Here is a 22,694-nt window from a genome sequence, read left to right as displayed (position 1 = left end):
CTAGTCAATTCAAGACACTGTGGGCTATGGTAAAAGACATGACTGAAAATTTTTTTCAAGGGAGGTTATTGGGTGGCGCTGGGGGAGAGAGATGATTAGGCTTAACAGGAAATGGGTAAAAAAAGAAAAATTCCTCAAAGAAAACATACGAATGCCACCCTCTCCGAGAAGCCTTCTCTGATTTCTCCGCCTTTGACCTGAGCCTGCCTCCCTCCCTCTCCGGCCTTGCACTCTGGAGAGAGAACTTAGGCCTCCGAAGCTTTCTCTTTTGCTGTCGAAGCACACTGCGGCTTCAAACGCGGTTCTGAACCTCGCGGAGCCTCAGTTTCCCCAGCTGTGCAGAAGCAGGTTGTCAGGCAAGGGCCCGCCCAGCGCTAACGCAACGTGATTCGCTCTAGCAGCAAGGAGGGGGTGCCCGCATTGCTGCGCAGGCACCGGGCGGCTGGCCCGGGCACCGCCACCTGGCTGCCGGCGCGTTTTTCCCCCGCGGGGGGCTGCGAGACCTGGTCGCCGCGACAGACTCCGAGCAGGGAAAGTGGGGGTGCGACCCCAGGCTCACGCGGCCCCGCCCCCGCAGCCAGCCGGCCTGCCGCAGCCGGGGGCCCGAGCTCCGCCCTCCACCCGCCCGCCGGGCTGCCTCCTCCCTCCTCCTCCTCCTCCTCGCTCGCTCCCTCCCCCGGGCGGGCTCGGCGCTGACTCCGCCGCACGCTGCAGCCGCGGCTGGAAGATGGCGGGGAACGACTGCAGCGCGCTGCTGGATGAAGAGCTCTCGTCCTTCTTCCTCAACTATCTCTCTGACACGCAGGTACGGCCAGCTGGGAGCGCAGGCCAGGGACCCGGGTGCAGAGCCGCGGGGCTGCAGCCGCAGCTGCGGAGGCAGGAGCGCAGCGGTGGGCGCACCGGGGCGATCGGGGGGTTCAGGCTGCAGAGCCCCCCTTCCACGTGCCTTGCGCTGCGCTCCGTTACAGGCGTAGCGAGCTGCAGGTCGCCGGCGCGTGCTGTAGCATTGGGGGGGGACACAGCCATCCCGGAGGGTCTGGCCAGGGCTACCTGGAGTCTACGGTTCCCCCACCGGCAAAGTTGAGGGGTACGGCGATTCCTTGGGCAGGTAGAATCTGGCCAGGGTCGGAGGGACCCCTAAGACTGGCTCTGGGTGCTGTAGGCGCGTCCTCGGCGCCCAGCACTTGCTGCCGTACTTTCACGTGCACTTGTGGCGGGGGTAAGGGAGGCGGCCCGCAGCCTGGAGTCGCCTCGTTCTCCAGCATCGGGTACCCCAAGTGCTGCCGCTGGTTTTCCCGCAGCCCCCCACCTGCTCCCGCAGCGCAGAGTTTCCTGTCACTTGCCGGCTAGGGGAACTAGGGGTCTGCGGGGCACGTGGACATACGGGCGGAGATAGTGTCTGTCAGCTTTCGTTATCCCGAGGAGACCCTCTAGGGCCGAGGAAGGCTGGATCGGGGCGGAAGGACTATCTCGGGGGTGCCTGGGTCCCCCTGCGGCGCGCGGCCCCGGCGCGCGCTCCACGATGCAGGGGGAAGGGAAGGTGAGGCGGCGTCCCGGGCTCTGGCTGAGCCTGGGAGCCTCGCCGGCTACACGCGCGTGACAGGAGTGTGTTTTGGTGTTCAGGAGGGAGGACGAGAGATCTGCTGGCTTGGAGACCAAGATGGGGTTTGCTGCTGGGACAAACAGTTGCGGGAAAATGTGTGCACGCGGCGTGCGCGCCCCCACCTCCTTCGTTTCCCCCCGGCCCATGCCTGTTGCAAACCTAAAGTTTGGTTCCCGAGTTCGAGCTTTTGCTCCCGGCTTCTCGCTGCATGTCCCCGAGAGGTTGGGGATGCGGCGGAGCCTGGGAGGAGACCCCGGATGCGGGGACACGCCTGGGTACGGAACAGGGCTGTCGTACGGAAACCCGCGGGACTCGCGGGGACAGACTGAGTACCTAGAGTGGAAGCGTTTGTGCCGGCCGGTTTTGCATAACACTGGGAGGGAGGGGGAAGGCGGAGGGGGGGGCCCGGGAGGTGGGAGGAGAGAGGGAAACTTTGCTTCTGGTTAGAATCTACCAGTCTTTGGGCGGTAGCAGCTGTCATGGGACCGGGTGGGCGGGGAGAGGCTTGCAAGCTGACTCCTTGCGGTGAGACGCGACTCGGAGGGGACGCGGCGGCCGAGACGTTCTGCTCCGGGAAGACTCCCGGTGGCGACTTCAGGCTGGCGACTAGGACGGGCGGCGAGGCAAGGTGTCGCCTAGAGGAAGCCCGCCCGCCACGCGCGGGAGACGGCGGCCCGTAGCCCCCTGCAAAAGCCGCGGCGTCCCGGAGCTGCGGGGCCGCGTGGTGTGTGGCTGGCGCGCTCGGGTGGGTTCGCAGCAGAGGCCCAAGGGGACGGTGGTGAGGGATGGCTCTTGCTCAGGTCGGGAGGGGGTGTTAATGAGCGGGCTGTGCGCGGGTGTGTGTGTGTGTGTGTATGTGTGTATGTGTGTCTGTGTCCCCTGCGCGTGTGCACACGCCGCGCGCGCCGGGCGCGTACCTTTACCTCTGACGAAACTGCGGTGGAGCTCCCGGCAGCGTCGCCGGGCTCGGTCACACGCCCCGTGTTTGTGTCTGCCCAAGTCGGGCCCTAGTCTCAGCACCCTAGGAGTGGATAGCCTGGGACCAGGACTGGCGGTGGTGGGGGGGTTTGGTGGCCCCCGAAAAGACCTGCACCCCAGATCCCTATTGCTTGGAGTCGTCTCCTTATCTCTACACTTAAGAACCTAGTAGAAGAGACCAGAAATAGCCAGTGAGACTCCTTCACCCATACCAAGGTTGTCCACTCTGGACATGACCCTAGCCTTTAACTCTAGCTTTGGTGTTTGGCTCACCAATAATTAATTGTTTGCCCTTTTAGCCGCCAGCCTAGCTTATTTAGTAGGGCTGCTTCACCAAGGAAACTAGGGAAAAAAAAAATGAGTAATCAGGTGTCAGCAGAAGCAGTGCAGTGAAAGTTAATTTGGGACGTTTGCCCCCCCCCTCACCCGATTTAACTTAACTAACCACGTGACAGGCCGAAGATCTCCCGGTGATCTTTGCCGGGCCAACTTGGGAAATGTAATTGATACCAGGAGCTTTGCAGCCGCCCCTAGAAGGCTCAGAGCTGAGCGGGAATGGGCGGGGCAGCCCGCCGCCTCATTTTACAGTTGGGGAAGAGGCTGTGAGGGGGTGAGCTGCTTGTCCACGACCACTCAGCCAGGGGGTGACAGAGCCACCCAGGGCTCCTGACTCCAGGTCCTGTGTGTTACCTCGAAATAGCACTGGACTTGGAGTCAGAAGGCCTGAGTGGAGTCGCCTTCCCCGCTCTCTGGCTGGGTGATCCTGGAGCAAGCCATTTTAACTCTCCAGCCGGGTTCCTCCATCTGTCCAATGGGGCCGGTGGTGCTGCCGCCGGAGAAACCAGAGGCCTGCTGGTGGGGTGAGCCTTGTTTGCATGTGAGATGTCTGGCTGTCCCTGCTGCTGCTTCCCCACGGCCCTTTCCGGACCCTCCCCTCCCCTCAGCTCTCCCCTTGGGAGGGCTGGGGAAAGTGGATCGTCTTTGTCCCCAAAAGATTTCTTCTTGTCTTTGGTGGCTAACCTAGGCTTAGATTAAAGAGAACTTGTGCTCCAGAGACTTAACTTTTATCCGTTTGTTGCCAAAGTAGATGTTTATCAGAACCAGGATTGTGGGAGCTTCTTGGAAATGTTTGAAGAATGGGTCCCAAAGAACTCTGTGCTGGTTTTAACTTTGCTTAGCCTGTACCCATTGCCTGGTGTGCCCTTGCCCACCACCCCGCATGGCTTTCTCCCTTAGTAGGCCTTCCTGCCAGCTTGCCCCGCTCTCTCTCTCCTGTCTTCCATCGTCAGTTATAAAACCAAGCACTATGTGTTTGGGCCTATCCAGTAGGCTCTAAGTTGTGCCTTTTATCTCTTTGTGCCCACATGGCACCTGCCAGCATGCTGAGCAATGTTCCTTTGCCCAGTGCTTGATGAGGTTCATGGATTACAAATAGGGGTACAGTTGAGCCTTGCCAAACAGAAGCTCCTGAGCTGACAGGGGGAGACAGCTGGGCAGTGAATATGGGAGAGAGGAATGTCCAGGGTCACAGCTGCTAAGCAAAAGCCTTGACTCCAAAGGCCACGCGGAAAGCTCAGTCAATAAAGGGGTTGTGTGAAATCACTTGAGTGCTTGGAGTAACAGTCATAGTGTCAGAGATGAAAGGACATTATAAACCATCTAGTCCAATCCTTATTTAAAAATTATAAAATTTTAACGCTGTTGGAAAACATCGTCAAGCATCATGAAAAAAAGGAGACAGATGTAATATTTCCAAAGTGTTTAATTTTATGTGTGTGTGTTTGCATGTGTGTGCTATGGCATGCGTGTGGAGGTCAGAGGACAACTTGCAGAAGTTCTCTGCCACCCAGTGGGACATGGAGATTGAACCCAGGTCATCAGCCTTTACCTGTTGAGCCATCTCACCGGTCCAGAAACATGTAGTATTATCCAAAGGTAGCTACTCTAAAGTCATATGTATCTCAAGATGTTTTTCTTTCCTATCCATATAGATCACTGATTTGGAAAAAAAAAAACCTAAGAAAACAACAAATGGAGTTATTCTGTTACACTGATTTGTAAATTGGAAGAGCGCTGTTTTGTAACTTGCTTTTTTCTCCTCCTCACAATATGCTGTGAACATCTTTCCCCATCAATAAATATTGTGCTTAATATCTTGATGGTTGTATAGTATTTCATGGAGGGTTGAGCCAGCATGCATCAATCAGTCCTTTGTGATGTCTCAGCTGTTTGCATTTATCCTGTTGGAAGCAGTGCTGAAACGAATATCTTTGTGTGCGTGTGTTCTTTCCTAAATTTAAGTTCCTAGAAGTAAAATTACTCCATCAAAGGAACCATGCAGGCATTTGGTCAACACATATCTAAATTATCTTCTAGAGAGATTGTATTCATTTACACACTCATCGGCATCGTGTGGGAATGCCTGATTGGCCACACCCGTTTTTGGTGTGGCCACACACATTCATACTATTTTCATTTTTACCCGTTCGGTCAATAATGCACGGTTCCTCTTGCTGTTTACTGTGCATTTCTTTGGTAACTTGTGATGTTCAACTGCTCCCCCCTTGCATGGCTCCAGGGACTCAACCTGACAAGGGCAGTGAGGGAGTAAAGAAAAGACAGACACATGGAAACACAGAAATCACCGGGCTCTCTGATGCAGAAACCCTCAGATGCTCAGAATGTTTATTGTACACAGTTGAACGGGGAGGTGGGGTTGTTGCCTACAGCTGAATCAAGGAGGCAGGGTTAGTGCGTACAGATAAAGGATTTAGGTACTGCTGGACAAGGAGCTAAGTTTAGCTAACTTAGGTAGGAGCCGTCTCTGTAGGGGAATAGTCTTCAGACTGTAATCATCCAGGGGAAGAAAACTATGGTGGACATTTTTTGCACTCATTGTTAACCTTCACACTTGGACGCCCGGAAGGCTTTGCTATCCCTCTGAGCCTCACTTTGGTGGTGGGGGTGGGGTAGGACTCTTTGGCATGTTCCTATGGGTCTGAAGCCATGCCCATGCCAACAATGCCCACTCACTCCGGACTTCATTCACTCAGGGCTTTCTCTGCTCCCCATGCTCAGCTACTCAACCACTTCCCGCAGAGAATCACTTGCAGCTGGTTCCATATGGCACCATGGTTGTGAACCTGTCCCATTTGACAGTTGGACCTTTGTCTCCTCATCGCCATTAAGCTGGAACTGAGCACACAGCCGCCCCCCCCCCCCCCCCCCCCCCCCCCCCCCCCCCCCCGACACAAGGAGAACTGGAGAAATAAAGTCTTAGTGCCCCTTGAGAGGTCTGGGATACTGCTGCCTCCACTGTCCTTGAAGCCAGGGCCAGCTGCTGGCCAAGTCAGAATTGCAGCTCTGTTTTTAGCAGGTGCATTGGCCCACCTTTGGCCTGCATGAGACTGCAGACAGCGTCACTTTCATATGAGTACATCTGGTGACATAGTCCCCAGAGGCCTGAGCTCCACTTTCTCTGGCCTCTCTGGCTGATGCTGCTGGTGAGCATGGCTATGATACCCAGGAAAGGCACCAGCCTAGCAGTTGGACCCCTGGGGCTCATGTTTCCCCCTGGCCTGGGGGGCCTCCGCTCCCCAACTGGTGCAGGTCAGCCAGGAACTCCACTATGCCGTACTCTGAGTCACCCTTTTCCTTCGCTCTCATTTAGGAGCCGCGCTGGCTTGAGTCAGAAGCAGCCCTGCAAATGGGGCCTCGGGCTTGGAAGTGAGGTCATGACGAGAGCATTGCAGGGCTAACAGCTGCCTTCCCTTCCCAGGCAGCAGCAGTGGCAGCAGCGACATTTATAGCACATCCCCCAGGTCACATGCTCTTTGCCGAGCCTCTCTTGGCACGGTTCCATTTCTTCCTCCCAAAGATCTGTACAATTCTAGGTAGTGTTTTACAGTTTTAAAGGTTCCGTGGTCCCTAAGAACTCACCGACTCGCTACTCCACTCACGCTGCCTTGGAGTAAGGGAAGAAGAGGTGGGGGGTCGTAGTGACGTGCCCATACAACCCGGCTCTTCATGCTGCCTGGAGATGGACCGTGCTCTGTGCTCAGGTGTGCTCAGGGTTGTCTCTCTGGCACCTCAAACAAACGACACACGGAGAGAGAGAGAGAGAGAGAGAGAGAGAGAGAGAGAGAGAGAGAGAGAGAGAGAGAGGAAGAGAGAGTCTAAAGTACTGCCGTTGTGTTGGGCCTCAGTTTCCCAACCTGTGAAATGGGGATAACAAACTCTTGTCAGTGTCAAATGAAATAATGGACTGTAAAGTGAGCATTGACCTGCTGCCTAGACAACTTAGACAGTTTTCTCACTGAAGCACTTTTATGGGACAGGATTAAATTTAGAGCTAGTTCTCTGCACGCAATCTTTGGTTTGGTTTGAAGTACTGAGGACTGCACTCAGGACCTTGTAAAGGCTAGACAAGAGTTATTTGAACTCACAGAGATCCGCCTGCCTCTGCCTCCGGAGTGCTGGAATCAAAGGCGTGTGCCACCGATGCCGAGCTTACTTTTTATTTCGAAATGGGGTCTCATTAAGTTACTCCAGCTGGCCTTGAGTTTGTGATCCTCCTGCCTCAGCCTCCAGAGTAGCCAGGATGACAGACCTGGGCCACTAGGCCTGGCTTGCAATCATTCTGTTTTGTGGGGGAGGGTTGTTGTTTTTATTTTTGGTTTTTCAAGACAGGGTTTCTCTGTGTAGCCCTGGCTGTCCTGGAACTCACTCTGTAGGCCAGGCTGGCCTTGAACTCACAGAGAGTTGCCTGCCTCTGCCTCCTGAGGGCTGGGATTAAAGGTGTGCACCTCTACCAGCCATCTGTAATCATTCTTATGTTAAAAAAGAAGGATCATTTGAACTATGGGAAGGTGACAAGATTGATTAGCACACCCAGTTGCCCTCAGTCCCTTCCAAGGCCGGGGAGCAGCTCATACCCATCCTGTGGACACCCCTAGGATGCAGAATTCTTTGTACTGGGTTGACCCTTGTGTTCTCTCTTTCCTCTTGCCAAGGTCCTTGTCCCATCCTCAACTAGATTCTCATAACTGCTGCCAGCCTTTGCCACACTAGACATCGCCTTCTCTCATTTGTCCTTGGTCACAAGATTGAGAGGAAGGTGCCGACATTTTCCCATATGAGCCTGCCCCCCCCACCCCACCCCCAATGCACAGCCTCCCCGTTATCAGTGTTCCTCGGCAGAAATCCACTATTACAGCTGAGGAAACCCACACACACCCCTCACGATTGCCCAGAGGCCCCCCCAACCCCATCCCTGGTTCACAGCATGGCCCACTCCTAGAACTGAGCATTCTGGGACGAGTATGTAGCAATCGTGCATTATAGCATTGCACGGACTGTCCCGTGTCCTAACTGCTCTCTGCACTGTCTTTCCATCCTTTTCCTCTTGCTGCTGTCAATCACTGGCATTTTTTTTTTTTTTTCCAGTTTTTCGAGACAGGGTTTCTCTGTGTAGCTTTGCGCCTCTCCTGGAACTCACTTGGTAGCCCAGACTGGCCTCAAACTCACAGAGATCCGCCTGGCTCTGCCTCCCGAGCGCTGGGATTAAAGGCGTGCGCCACCACCGTCCAGCAATCACTGGCATTTTTACGTGTCCTTAGGTTTGCCTTGTCCCGAGTATCACGGAGCTGCGATCATGTAGTATGTGCGATCATGTAGTATATGGGCTTATTTCAGGTAGTAATGAGACTGAAGATTCCTTCATGTCTTTTCGTAGTTTGATGGCTCAGCTCCCTACTACTTTTAACCCCCAAACTTGAAGTTTGATGTGCGAGGGCATCAGGGTGCTTGAAGTTGGAGTATAGGCCCCAGGATTTATCCCGAGTCGCTTACTTTCCCCCAAGTTTTAAATCAGGTCTTACAAGCTCTGTGACCTTGGGTAAATGTCTTAATGTCTCCGACCTCATTTGGTTCCTATATAAAACTGGGGATAACGGTATATTCTTCTGAGGCTCATCCCAGAATGAGCTGTGAAAAGTTCCCCCTGGGACCTAGGTTCACGCCGCCCGGTGCCGGCTCCTCATCTCTCTTCTGCCTTCCTGTTTCCCACAGCTCTCCTGGCTGGGCTGGGCCTGGACTTTCCCATCTCTGGACCCAATTGGCTCCAGCCAGGCTTTCACAGAGTATTGGGCCTGCAGAGCTCAGGAATGACCTCCACTGGATTTGAATCCTGGTCTGCAGTTTGTCTGCTGGGAAACCTCCCCAACCACTGGAGGTCACAGCCACACAAGCTTCCTTCCATTCCTTTTTATTACTTTTCTTTTTCATACAATATATTTTGATCATGTTTTTCCCCCTCCCTAACTCCTCCCAGATTACCTCCCTACCTGCCCACTTTTGCTCTCTCTCTCTCTCCCCCCCTCTCAAAAAAAAGTGCCCACCCCCATAAAAAATCAAAACCAAAACTAACCAAGACAAAATAATGCCCAAACAAAACAAAAATGAAACAAAAAATGCACATACGCAGAAAAGAAAGTAGAATTCATTTTGTGCTGGACAACTACTTCAGGACATGGGTCCTGCTCTGGAGTGTGGACACTCTATTGGAGAGAACCGATTTTTCCCTTTGCTAGCGCGTATTGATTGTGAACAGCTTCTTGTTCGGGGTGAGAGCGTTCGTTCTCCCTCTGTCCTGGGACCCCATCTAGCTTGTGTGTGTTACCACAGCCTCTGTGAGCTCCTGTGCTTCAATCCTGTGTGTCTGGAAGACACTCTTAGCCTGGAGTCATCCGTCACGTCTGGCCCTGTTTACACTCTATCTCCTCTTCTGCATAGATCCCTGAACTTTGGAGGGAGGAGTTTGATGGACACATCCCGTTTAGGACTGAGCGCTCCAAAGTCTCTCCTGCTCGGCACGTTTGTCCAGTGATGGCTCTCTGTGTTAATTCACTATGTCATTGAATATGTCAGAGAAGGTGATCTGGTGCCCACTAGAAGCTTCGGCACTACTGACCAGTCAGTATTCATGGTGCCGGAATGTACACTGCACACTACTGGAGGAGAAAGGTGATCATCAGTATCACGCAGCTGCAAACCCTGCAGCCTACAACAGCAGTCTGCCCGAAAGATAGACTGGTGCAGTAGTGGCCAAATAGCATGGGAGTAACCAACCACTTTCTGACTGGATTTAAGGCCCACTGCGTGAGATAGAACATGTACTGGACACTGCCAAAGTGTCTAAGAACCTGAGTCTAGATAAGTCATAGGCATTTTGCGAGGCGGGGGGGGGGGGGGGGGATCTACTACTATTATTCTGTTTAACAAAACAAAACATAGTCATAAGATGGCTCCTAATGACATATTATGCCAGACCTTTAGAGCAGTGTCCTCATCAGACAGCTTCCATTTTTGTAAAGAGTAGATGCAAATCACACGACAACATGATGAGTTGATAGCACTTGCTTGTCTGGGGGACCAGTGCTAAAACATCCCCTAGAGAGGTCACAGGCACTGTTCCTCTGGAAATTACTCCTGGATAGTCGGGGCCGAGGATAGAACTTGGTTTCTGTCACCCTTTTCTTACTGAGAGAGCGGACAAAGGTTAGTACCCCTGTGAGTGTATGTGCTCTCCTAGGAGCAGAGCACCCTCCGGTTTTCACTGTGTCTTAGGGTTCCCGAGAAAGGCCGCTGCCCTTGCTGTTGTCTTCATGTCTTTAGAGCCAACCTGAGCTTTAAGCCCCTGTTTGGGAAGCCATTGAAGCCTCTTCCACTCAGGCAGAGTTTGCCTCTGAATTCCTCCTTGCTGCCTCCCTGAGGGTTCTGGGAGGGTAGGAAGGAAAGAACTCCCAGGTCACCAGTGTGGTTGTCCATGACGATGGCTCGTTGAGGCAGGGCCTATAAAGTATTTAGTGGTCCCCCCCAATCCCCCAGCCCACCCTTGCTCCATTATCAGCAATATCAGGGTATCACTTCATATCCTGCACACCACGTCTTTTATTTGAGTGTTTCTGTTTCTGAATGGATGGTCATGACCATGGATGGGCTTCCTGTAGTGATGCTGGAGGTTGGTCATGTATTCTCCATTCGGTGAATTCTGAAATGGAGGCATAGAAAGGTTGGGTCAGTCTTACAGCTGGCCCAGGGGCTGGCCCAGAATTTGAACTTTGAGCTGCTTTCTTTTCTCCAGGCTCCAAGAGGGCCCTAAGAGAGCATCATATCTATATATGATATCTATATCATATCATAGCCTGCATTTCCCAGAAGAGGAGGGCCTGAGGTGCCGAGAGGTTCAGACTCTTCCTCTCCAGCTGGGTCTTGCCCAGCTCTAGGATTTGGTTGGGGGGGGGGGGGGGAGGTATCTTGGCTCAGAGAGCGCTCAGGGCAGGAAGTTTTCTCAGGAATACTACTGCCTGGACTGCTGGCTTAGAGTGTGTGTTCTTCCTGTTCTCACATCCCTAAATCCCCAAGACTACACATGTGCGCTGTTTGCAGTTGACCCCCATAGATCCTCTCACCAGATACTCGGGCCCTCTAGTGAGGGAGATGGAGAGCGCATGAAGAGGTGTCATAGTCAGCAGCCTGGTTCACAGAGCTCCTAGAGATGGGTCCTGTCTTAAGGTCTGGTCTGCAGGCTATAGGTGGCACCTGGGCTCCTGGAATTCAGCTCTGCTCTTTCCTAGGACACAGAGTGGCCACCTGATCTAGAGAGACTTACAAATGGGAAAGAACAGCCCATTGGCTAGTTAGCTCCACAATCGCACCATTAGTGCAGTATTTAAAACAGGGCAACCAGGGGCTGGAGAGGTGGCTTAGCAGTTAAGAGCACTAACTGCTCTTCCAGAGGACCCAGGTTCAATTCCCAGCACCCACATGGCAGCTCACAACTGTCTGTAACTCCAAGATCTGATACCCTCACATAGACATACAAAACACCAATGCAAATAAAATAAAATTATAAAAAACAAACAAAAACAACAGGCCAATAAACTTTTGCCCTGATTGTTCTAGAAGTGATGGGCTTAGAGTTCTGGGATTGGACTCTGTGGACACTTGGCCCTGTGGCCTGGGCAAAGGATTTCTTTGTGTCTCAGTATTTTCATCTACAAAATGGGGATGGTAGTAGCATACTGTCATGCACTTAAGGTCTTAGTGCAAACAGCCTGAAGCAGTGTCTGTGAGGTGTGTAGAGATGTTTGGTATATAACCTCCTATGAAGAGACAGACCTTGCCCCCCCCCACCCGCAACACACACACACACACACACACACACACACACACACACACACACACACACACACACAAAGAGTCCTTGGTGAGGTTATCCCATGGTGCCTTAGCAACTGTTGCCATGCTGGCTTGCATATCTTTAATTCCAGCACTCAGGAGGCAGAGGCAGGTAAATCTGAGTTTGAGGCCAGCCTGGTCTACAGAGGAAGTTCCAGCATAGCCAGGGCTACACAGAGAAACTCTTTGTCTCAAAAAAACAAAGAGAAAAGCAAGGAAGAGAGAGAGAGAGAGAGAGAGAGAGAGAGAGAGAGAGAGAGAGAGAGAGAGAATGAATAGAAAACTAAATCCAGTTGGACGTCACTGGAAGAGAGATGAATGAAGGAACATTTGGTAATGACTGAGAACTCTGGGTTTTGGAGTTTAGCTGCATACATTTTTAATCGGGCTTTGTGACCTCACGCCAGTGTTATGATCTCTCTCAGCCTCATTGCTTCAGATGAGTGTCAGGGGATAATTGTTTGGCCTTCTTAGGAAAACACGACATAACGGCATTGGATTCAGAAGGCTTGCCTCGCTGACATAGTAAGTGCTTGATAAACAGTCGCCCCCATCAATGATGGCAATAGCAATGATGGAGATGTGAAGTATCCAAATGTCATCTTGAGCTTTGGGGGCAGTTCGGAGTGCCTCTGGGATCACGGAGGCACTCCGAACTACCTCAGAGTGAGGAAATAGTCTAAGGACAGATGAGATGCCTCCAGGTCACACAGCAGGGACAGGATGGAACCCTGAACTGCTGTCTTGCCGTGGCTGGCTGTGCATAACAGGGATTCCGCTTTTTGGGACCCACTGCCTGGACACTTAGCTGGGTAAGCCCTGCCTGACTGAAATGGATGCCATGTTCTTTCCTTGTGCTTGCCTGGCAGAACATAGCCATTTAGAACCAGGCCCTGAGCAGTTGCAGCAGCCGGCCCACGAGTCCCTCCCTGATGTTGCCATGGCAAACAGCCTTGGCAACGTGACTGCTCGAGCCTTTATTTCTGGTCTCAGGATCCTTGTGGGGAAATGTGGTACCCAGAACAGCGACAAGGGCTCTGTTATGGCTCCTTGGCACTGAAGGTGGCCCAGCCTTCATCCTGCTGGTGATCTCAGGCCGTAGCATCTTCTGGTCAAAAACCTCTGCAGCTCTGTTATGTTTCTGTATGACCTGCAGAAACAGACCTCTGGCTATGACCTTCAAGGTCTCAAATGCCCATCTCACCTGCTCTCCACCTGTCAATCAGCCTCTGCTTGGATGACCTGCCGTGATAAGCAGACAAACATGGTATTTGGAATGTGATCTCTGGCATTAGATACTTCTTGACTGGCGTCTTCAACCCTGTCCTTCACTGGTAATGAGGAAGAGGGCAGGTAATGACTATTGTCTGACCCCTCCAAGAGACGGTTTGGCCCTGTGCTGGATTCTACCCAATTAACCTCCAAGGAACCCCATGAAGCAGTCTCTACCAAGCTCCATTTCACCACTGGGTAGACTGAGGCTGACATAGCGTTGCCCTGGTGCTGTTCTCTAATTCCTCCCCTCAGGTTGCTTCTGAAAGACACTCCCAGGAGGGGTCTGATCCCCCTCACTGCCCTCCTGTCCTCTTACGTTCTCCCGCACCCGGCTCAGATGCCACGTGCTGTAGCTCCCACTCTCAGAAATGTTCTTTCTGCTGTGACCCCACAATCTGTTAGACTTACATTCCTCGGGTTTTGCGCTGTTGTTCTGTCGCCCTGAGGAGTTTTTGGTTTGTGTTTTGGTGCTGGAGATGGAGCCCAGGGTCTCATGTATGCTAAGTGGACACTAACATTGAGTTACATCCCACCCCCACCTTCCACCTCAAACATCCCGCATGAGGAGGCTGACTAACTAGGGAAGCTTTGACTGTCTGATCCACGTGAGAGGTTTGGCAGGGTGGGCCTTAAGAGTCAGCAAAGAGGTTCACTATCACCGTTAGCGTTATTAATATTAATAGCAGCCATGCAGACTGCTCGATATACAGGAGCCCAAGCTGGGACCTTCAGGGGGCATCATCTTTTTTAATCCTCCAACCGTCAGTGAGATTGACACTCTAATGTCTGAGAACGGAATTTAGGGAATTGCAGCCATTTCCCCCAGATCACCTGATCCTGGCTCAGGTTGGCGGGGCTGGGAGGGGAAACTAGATGTGTCTGCTCCAAAACACTAGTTCCTGACAATTGCAGCGGGGCTAATGCAACTGGACACAGAAAGCATTAGCGTAGGGTGGCTGGAGAGGCATCCGAGCAGGCAGTGGTGGGGCCGGGAAAATAGACAAGAGGGGACTTGGCTTGAGGAATGATTTGTATAGGAAGGAGGTCCTTCAGGGCCCACTGTGTGCCAGGCTGTCCCCACCCCCTCTTGACCTTGCCCAGAGCCTGGTTAAATGCAAAAAGGTAGCCACCACCAGCTACAGCCTTTGCACTCGGAGTTGTGCGGTGATAAATGGGTGAGACCTTCAGAGATATTGCAATAGCCCTTGCAAGGGGCTACCGCCCTTGTCACCCAAGATATGCCTTGCACACAGAGGACTCAAAGACAAACTCTGTGGAGTCCTTGGAACCGACCGTATCAGAACACACCTTCCCAGGGCAGGTCCTTGTGGAATGTTAAGGTCCTAGTAGGAATTCTTCCAGTTACAGGGCATGGCTGTGGTCCACCTAGGGACAAGCCCTGGGAGCTCCCGGATCTTCATAATCCAGGCAAGTGTTCCCACTCTCCAGACAACACAATAAGTTTGAGGCCAGACTGGGCCTCCATGAGCCCCTGCCTCTCCCCAGAAATCTCCAGTGTATTATCCCCGAGGAAGGTGTATTTTGTCAGAGAAGCAAAAATGTGTAGTACAGTTTGATAAGGTCTTTGAAAATGAGAAGTCTAGCTGGGTAGTGTTAGCGGTGCACGCCTTTAATCCGGTCCAAGGCCAGCCTGGTCTACAGAGTGAGTTCCAGGACAGCCAGGGCTACACGGAGAAACCCTGCTATCAAAAGAGAGAGAGAGAGAGAGAGAGAGAGAGAGAGAGAGAGAGAGAGAGAGAGAGAGAGAGAGAGAGAGAGAGAGAGAGAGAGAGAGAGAGAAGTCTATCCACACCAGTCAAAAGTTTCAGGCTTCTTATTTGTAACTTATCCAGTTACAGGGCATGCATGTAGTCTGAAAATGAGGTGTTGTCTCGTAGCTTTCCAAGCCTTTCCAAGGCTTCTGGAGATAGTACAAAGAACTGGGTGATAGGCAAACGCTGCCCTGAAGACATGGGACTTATGCTTAGGGACTAATGGGCCTGGGTCAGCCTTAGCTTTGTGCCTTTCAGCTGTGTGATCTAAGCAGGTAGACAGCCACTCTGTGCTCTAGATAGCAAGCTCCCACGTGAGGATATAGATAGGATTTACCTTACAGGCTCGGGAGCCCGTCATAGCTGTCAGCCACGGTTGCACACACACAAGAACGAGCTGTGTGCAACCTAATTACACATTGGCTACTGTGTGTGCAGGCCCCAAGCTTCTGTGTCTTTCCTTCTTCCTGTTTGCTTACGTTTCTCTGTGTCTCTCCCCTTTTCTCTCTTCTGTGTCTTAAGAAGCTTCCTCTGAGCTGGACAGTGGTGGCGCACGCCTTTAATCCCAGCACTCAGGAGGCAGAGGCGGGCGGATCTCTGTGAGTTCAAGGCCAGTGAGATCCAGGACAGGCACAAAGGTACACAGAGAAACCCTGTCTCAACCCCCCTACCCCCCCCGAAAAGAAGCTTCCTCTGATGATATCCTTACTCTGGTCCTAAAAAGTCAGATACTAATTGAAGAGTGTCTGGCACTGACTTTGTGGGCTTTCTCTGGGCTCTGTCTGTCTTGCTTCTGCTTGGAGCACAGGGTACCTAGTACTTCATTTACAAATGACTAGGGATTGATGGAGGACCCATTGTAGTGTCTGGCTTAAGCGGGTTGGTTTACCTAGGTAGGATTTCTCCTTACTTTTCACACCCATTCCGTTTTATGGATAGGGGAAATGGAGGCTGGGTGCCGGAAGATGGCTTGATGGAATGCTGCAGTTTAACAGGTTTCAATACTTGTCTTCTAGGGCTGGAGAGGTGGCTCAGTGGTTAAGAGCACTGCCTGCTCTTCCAGAGGTGCTAGGTTCAGTTCCCAGCACCTCCATGAAGGCTCATAAGTATTCATAATTCCAGTTGCAGGGAATCGGAAACACTTAGGACCCCCCACAGGCACCAGACATGAACAGTGTAGGTACATAGACATACATGTAGGTAAAATACACACATAAAATAAGTCTAAAAGAAAGTTAAACCCCAAATACCCCACATCTTCACCCCACATCTGCTTTCCTCCATCCTCAGGCACACACCCACATATGGGGCAACTCATAGAAGGTAGGGTTATTTTAAGAGGTGAGTGGGTTGGAAAGGAGGAAGCCAGAGGAAATGCATGCTGCCTGCAGACCCTCTGCCTGGGGCTTCGTCGATTGTCAAAACCCTTAAAGATTAGAGGATGCTGGTCATGGTCCCAGCTCTACAGAAGTTTAGGGGAACGAGGGACCAGAGTCCACATCTGGTGCCCAGTGCACGATCTTCCCAGCCCCCATATGCTGCTTTTACCAGTGGGGCATGATGGGGCCCAAGTTATGACTGAGCTGGGAGGCCTTTGTGCCTACTGTTGCCTTTCCCTGAATGGCCTTCCCTCAAGTCTTTCTTGTCCCCAGGCCCCCAGATACCTTCTCAGACAGACTGTCTCAGACTCTAAGACTCTACTCTTCTCCACATTATCTACCTCATGACCCAGCCTTTTCTTTAAGGCATATGGCATGTGGGGACATTCTGTTTGTTGTTGTTGTTGTTGGTTGTTTGTTTTTTTGAGACAGGGTTTCTCTGTACTTTTGGTGCCTGTCCTGGATCTCGCTCTGTGGACCAGGCTGGCCTCAAACTCACAGAGATCAGATTGGCTCTGCCTCCTGAGTGCTGGGATTGATAAAAGTGTATGCCACCACTGCCCGGCTCATTCTGGCTTATTAATGTGTATTTTTTTTTTTTTTTTTTTTTTGGTTTTTCGAGACAGGGTTTCTCTGTGTAGCTTTGCACCTTTCCTGGAACTCACTTGGTAGCCCAGGCTGGCCTCGAACTCACAGAGATCCGCCTGCCTCTGCCTCCCGAGTGCTGGGATTAAAGGCGTGGGCCACCACCGCCCGGCTTAATGTGTATTTTTTTAAACAATTTTTTTATTCTCTGGTGTGTGTGTGTGTGTATTTTTTTTTTTTTAGCATGTTTGGTGGCTATATGCCACATGTGTGCCTGGAGTCCAGAAGAGGGTGTTGGGTCCCCTAGAACTGGAATTAGAAGGTGGTTATTTGTCACCGTGTGGGCACTGGGAATACTGTTGTATTTTAAAAATGGTGGGGTCACACCATGCAGCAGGGCCCATGTGGGAGGTTTATTGAAGGGAGGGGAGAGAAGGGGCAGAGAAAAGGGGCAGAGACTGGTCCCTGGGGACGAGGAAGGAAAAGAGAAAGGAGACAGGAGGTATACAAGGCCCGCCTTTTGAAACCTAGCGAATGTGCACAGGGGTGCTCTTAGTGGCTGCGACTGAGGTGTATCCTGTCAGGACCCTAAGGGCAGGCCAGTACAGATGCCCGAATGCTAACAAATACAACTTGGATCCTCTAGAAGAGGATCCAGTGCTCTTAACCACTGAGGCATTTCTCCAGCTCCAGTGTGTACCTTCCTGCTTGCCCGATTACCACTCTGGGCAATAGAAGGTACGGGACTGATGTTGCCAGAGCTGTGCCTGTGGCATCCCTTGGACCTAGGCAAGAGCTCACACTTATGTTTTCCTTCCTTCCTTCCTTCCTTCCTTCCTTCCTTCCCTTCCTTCCCTTCCCTCCCCTCCCCTCCCCTCTTTCTCTCCTCCATTCTTTATTTTTACTGTAGCAAAATACAGATACAATTTACTATCTTAGCTACTTGTTCAGTATCCAGTTCAGTGACATTAGACACATTCATCATTTTTGTGCAACCAGTCTGTCCACCTCTGTAGTTCTTTTCATCTTGTGAAACTGAAACTTTGTACCCACTAAACAGCAAGCGCCCTCCACTGCTCTTTCGTTCTCTGTCTCTGGGATTTGGTTACTGTAGGTTCATCATGGAAGCGGGTCAGATCGTATGGGTCCTTTGCATTGGATTGATTGTTTCACTTGATACAATATCCTACCTTCAAAGTTCACCCACACGTGTCTGAATTTATCCTTTTGAAGGCAGAATAATGCTCTATTGCATGCATGTGCCCACATTTTGCTTCTCCATTTATTTGTTGATGATCTTTGGGTTGCTTCCCTGCTGCGGCTGGCTGTCTAAACGATGGGACCATGAACATGGCTATAAAGATAGCTGCTTTGAGAACGTGCTTTCAGTTCTTTTGGGTATACACAGAAATGGAACTGCTGGATCCTGTGTCAATTCTATTTTTACTTTTTGAGTAACTGCCACACTTTTCACAGCAGCTGCACCATTTTCCATTCCCACTGACAGTGAGCAAGGGTTCCAGTTTTTTCACAGGCTGCCCCACCGGCTGTTTCTTAGGTTTCCATAGTAGTAGCCATTCTAGATAGTATGTATCTCTTGGTGGTTTTGACGTTAATTCCCTCCTGATTCAGTATCTTTCCGTGTGCTGATTGGCTATTTGAATATTTTCTTTGGAGAAATAGTAGTATTCAAGTCTTCCTTTGTGTTTTTGAAGCAGCGTCTCTCGTAGCCCAGGCTGGACTCAAACTCACTATGTAGCCAAGGTTGACCTAGAACTTGGTTTGATCCTCCTGTTTCTCCCTCCCAGGCGTTAGGATGAGTGCACATCCCAACACCCAGCTCTTTTCAGGTCCCTTGCCCCTGTGTTTGAATTAGATTGTTTGAAGTTTATCGCTTTCATTTCAAAGCATTAATCCTGAGCTGGCCATGATGGTGCAGGCCTTAATCCCAACAGGCTCTGTGAGTTCCAAGTCAGCCTGGTATTTATAGTGAGAATATCTCAAACCAGAACCCAAACCAAACCAAGACATCAGTCACTTATCAGGTATATAGTTTGCAAGTGTCTTCCTTTTTGCTCGATTGGAATTTTCACGAGATGCAGTTTGTCAGCCTCCTTTCTGCCTGTGGCACTGTGAAAGAGTCATGGTTACTCTGAATCCGGTGCCACAATGCTTTTGCCTGTCTTTTCTCCTAAGCGTTTGGAAATGTTAAGCCTTACCTTGAGGAAATCGATGCATTTTGAGTTAACATCTCTATGCATGGGATTTGATTGGGGGAATTCCTTCATCTTGTGAATGAGGGAAACTGAATGAATGAATCCCTCGAGCTACAATGGCCCCTGTGCCCCCCCCCCCCCCACCTCATTCATTTCTTCCCAGAAGTCCTGGCAATAAATTCCTCAACTGTTTTTTTTTTTTTCCCCTAGGAGGGCCTGGGCCTCAGGGTGAGTATCTCACTGAGATATATAGCTCCTTTGTTGATCAAGCCCTTGGGGCTCAGTGAGCAAGGGTGGCCAGCACTGTGCTCCAGTGCCCCAGTGACCTCAGGCCACCTTCTCCCTGGGGTTAGGCCACACCTCCCCCTAGTCTATGGGCGTGGCCCCTGTACCTGCCTTGGGCTTTTAGCCTTCTTTAGCTCTTGCTCTTTGTCCTAGTGGCTGAAAGAGAGGCCACCTGGCTCCTGCTTCCTGGTCTATCCCTCAGCAGGAATGTGGCAATGCCCCCCTAGAGCTTGTGGCTCTGCCTCCTTGGGGTGTGTATGTGTGTGTGAGGGTGACTGTGGGCCAGAGGTCCCTCGTAGAGTCAGAGAGTAGATTCCATATAGGCCTGTTCCGCACTCAGACTGGCCTCTGAAGCCTGGGGGTGGGGGGGGGTGGGGGAGTGGGGGGGGTGGGGGTGGGGGGGTTCACCGTGGGTGTGCTGTTGTGTAGGGTGAAGAGATAGTCAGGGGAAAGGGGTGGGGTAGAGAGGTGTCCATGACAGAAGACAATTCTGCTAAGCTCAGGTGATCTGTTGGTAATTTTAACAGTGTGGGTTACCAGGTAATCAGACTAGCAAAGGACCAGTGTAAGCCCGTTCCTGGGGTGGAACCCAGCCTGAAAGGCAGCCTAGAACTGATTAAGAGCAGGCCTGGGCCAGGTGAGTCCAGGATCTGCCACTTAGCAGCCAATTCACTTGGAGTATATTGCTTCTTCCGCCTGGGTCTTGGTTTCCTCATCTGTGGGATGTGGTAACATCATATATCTTCCCTGGATTGCTTCGCATGGTGTTTCAGTGTTGTCACTCACAAGGACATTTGCCAGTGACAATTCGGTGAAGGGAACACATAGAACTGTTATGAAACCGTAGACAATTATTTATGATCTCTTTCTCTGTCCGTGAGCAGTTATTCTCTTGGTATACTGCAAACTGGGGTTACAGATTTGAGCAAGCGGCGCTCCTTTGCTCTGGAAACAGGTCCACCTACAGAAGGCTCTGGAGAGCGCGGTCGGTTCATGGAGCTTTGGAAGCAGAGGGGTGTGGAGAGAGAAGGAGTTGGCTGACATGGTGGGAGAGGCCTTTTAGGGCGGAAGCAGCCTGCACCGGTGTGACAGATACATGCATGCCCAGTGGCTGGGTCACAGGCCTGAGTGGAAGCTATGAGCTTTCTGAGGATGCTCGGAGAATTCACAACAGGCAGGATGAATGCCATGTCTGCCCGGATCAGAAGTATCTGGAGGAATGGCAAGATTTTCAGCAAGGACAACTAGCCACAGGCTGCTCTGGAGTAGAAAAGCCTTGGGAAGTTTCCCGAGGTCCGGTGATTTCGGATGACTCGGGTTTCCCAGGACCACACAGCAGGGTGGAATGAGTGTGGCCCCCTGTGGTCTGCACAGCTCATCCCCAGGCCTGAGGCGTGGAGGAAGTACACAGGAATTTGCCAACAGGAAAGGCGTAGGGTACAGTTCTCATCTTAATCCTGGCTGGAGTGGAGGAGTAACCTCTCTCGTGGCCTGGACCCACCAGGTACCTTCGTGATGAACAGAGAAGATAGTTGCTTTGTGGAGGAAGCCCGCAATAAACTCAACAAGGATGATGATTATTGCCATGAGAGTTATTGCCCCTCTTTTACTGTGAGGCCCTGTAGCATATTGCTGTGATAGTCCATTTCACATCCAGAATTCACATCCTTGTGAACATCCTCATCACCATGTACAGGGGAGCCTGAGGACTGGGGAGGTGGAACTGACTTGCCCAGTAAGGACACTGGTACGTGAACTTGGCAGAAATATGTGACTTGCGACTCCCACCCCCAAAACTGCCTAAGGAGAAAGGATGATGTCTGAAAGGGGCGGTTTCGTGTCTGGGCTTTGTCTAGACTGAGTTCCTAGATTCTCTTGAATTCTCTTCTCGGGGATGATTCCCGGTCTTTTTGAAGTTGCAACATCCACCATTGTGTGATTTTGCAACAGTTGCAATGGAGAGCCTCCCCCAGAAAAGCCGAACTTCCATCGTTTTCTCTTCAGTGGGGACACAGGCAAGGGGAAAACACATTCTTAGTGATTGTTGTTCCTGCTCGGCAGTTGGAGTGCTCTGGAGGGAACTGGTCTCTGAGAGTCCGGAGGGGGCCTCCTTTGCTGTGTAAGTTTGACTCAATCTTGGCTCCTCTTGGGGCTGGTGTGCCCCAGTCTCTCTTTTCTCTACCAGCCTGTATCTCATTATAGACTATCAACTGTAAGGGGTTTTCTTCTCTGGTATATATTACATACAGTAGGACCACCAAATATTGGACAGAACCAGAGAAGGCCCTAGACACAGATGGAGCTAGGACACAGTCTTTTTTCTGGTGGGTGGTTTGTTTGTTTGCGCTCGTGTGTGTGTGTGTGTGTGTGTGTGTGTGTGTGTGTGTGTGTGTGTGTGTGTGTGTGTCCACACTCACTGACAGAGCCAGTTGCAGGTGCTTAACCCCCCAGATTGTCCCGCTTCCCTGGTGACAGGGGCTGACTTCTCTTTGAATTGTAAGTTGGAAGAAATGTGTCATGGGATCGTGTGCCTTTAAGTGAGTGGGTTGGAAGGAGGAGAAGGAGGAGGAGGAGGAACTTGAAGCTAGAGAATGCCTGTTCCCAACCTCCCCAGCGAATCATGGAACATTGGATAAGTCATTAATGGGGGTGGCAAGATTGGGTGAAAATTGGGAACTTTGGGTCAGATTTTTTTTAAAGGAACAAATCATTAAAATCTTTTACTGACAGATGTTCTCTCTCTCTCTCTCTCTCTCTCTCTCTCTCTCTCACACACACACACACACACACACACACACACGTGTGAGCACACTATTTTATCTATCTTGAATCATGTTTTTTTTTTTTTCAAACCCACAAACAAACTGCTTATAGCTTTGGTAACTGGTTTAACTAAAAAGTGTTTTAATAAGGGGGGTAATGCAAGAGAGTTCCTGGATATCCTGGGGTCAGGAGACCTGATTCTAGGTGGCCTCTGAGTCTCAGCATAGTCATTCTTGGGTGTTGGCTTCTGTTGTCTCTCACAGAGTTGCAGCTGTTAACATGAGGTCTGTAATTATTTAAAGAAAGCTCACATCAAGTGGAAAAAGAGTGGCCATAGTTACCATACCATGTGGCCAGTAGGCAATTCAACACCAGAGTCACCCAACTCCCTCTGAGCTCTTCAGCTGCCGGATCGGATAGTGCAGCCAGTGGATTAAGTGACCAAGGAATGACAGACAGGACCAAGTGTGCAGTGGGGACAGCCCTTCAGCAGGGAAGGCTGCATTTGCCTATGCCTAGGGAGACTCACAAACCGAGTCAATGCAAAGCCATCTTGTCAAGTTACAAGGAAGCTAAAGATCACAAAGTTCGGTGTGAG

At 51.3% G+C, this 22,694-nt stretch overlaps 1 protein-coding gene and 1 long non-coding RNA gene across 5 annotated transcripts in view; both read left to right on the top strand.

Moving 5' to 3' along the window:
- Positions 1–425: 425 nt before the first annotated feature.
- Ppargc1b (PPARG coactivator 1 beta) overlaps positions 426–22,694 on the top strand; it is a 117,672-nt gene continuing 95,403 nt past the window's right edge. For 3 of the 4 annotated variants that reach the window (XM_052742270.1, XM_052742269.1, XM_052742267.1), the window contains exon 1: positions 426–805. In XM_052742270.1, the coding sequence (XP_052598230.1) occupies positions 728–805 (78 nt within the window). In that variant the 5' untranslated portion in view covers positions 426–727. The remainder of the gene's footprint in view (positions 806–22,694) is intronic. The other variant, XM_052742268.1, reaches the window with a different exon arrangement.
- Positions 2,096–4,740, top strand: LOC128112875 (uncharacterized). Its single transcript, XR_008219214.1, has 2 exons — positions 2,096–2,348; positions 4,573–4,740. It is a non-coding gene; the product is annotated as an uncharacterized LOC128112875 (long non-coding RNA).

Source organism: Peromyscus californicus, unplaced genomic scaffold, assembly GCF_007827085.1.
Source record: "Peromyscus californicus insignis strain IS unplaced genomic scaffold, ASM782708v3 Scaffold_17__1_contigs__length_78620276, whole genome shotgun sequence".
Classification (NCBI taxonomy): Eukaryota; Metazoa; Chordata; class Mammalia; order Rodentia; family Cricetidae; genus Peromyscus; species Peromyscus californicus.
This window is presented reverse-complemented; position numbering and strand designations above follow the sequence as displayed.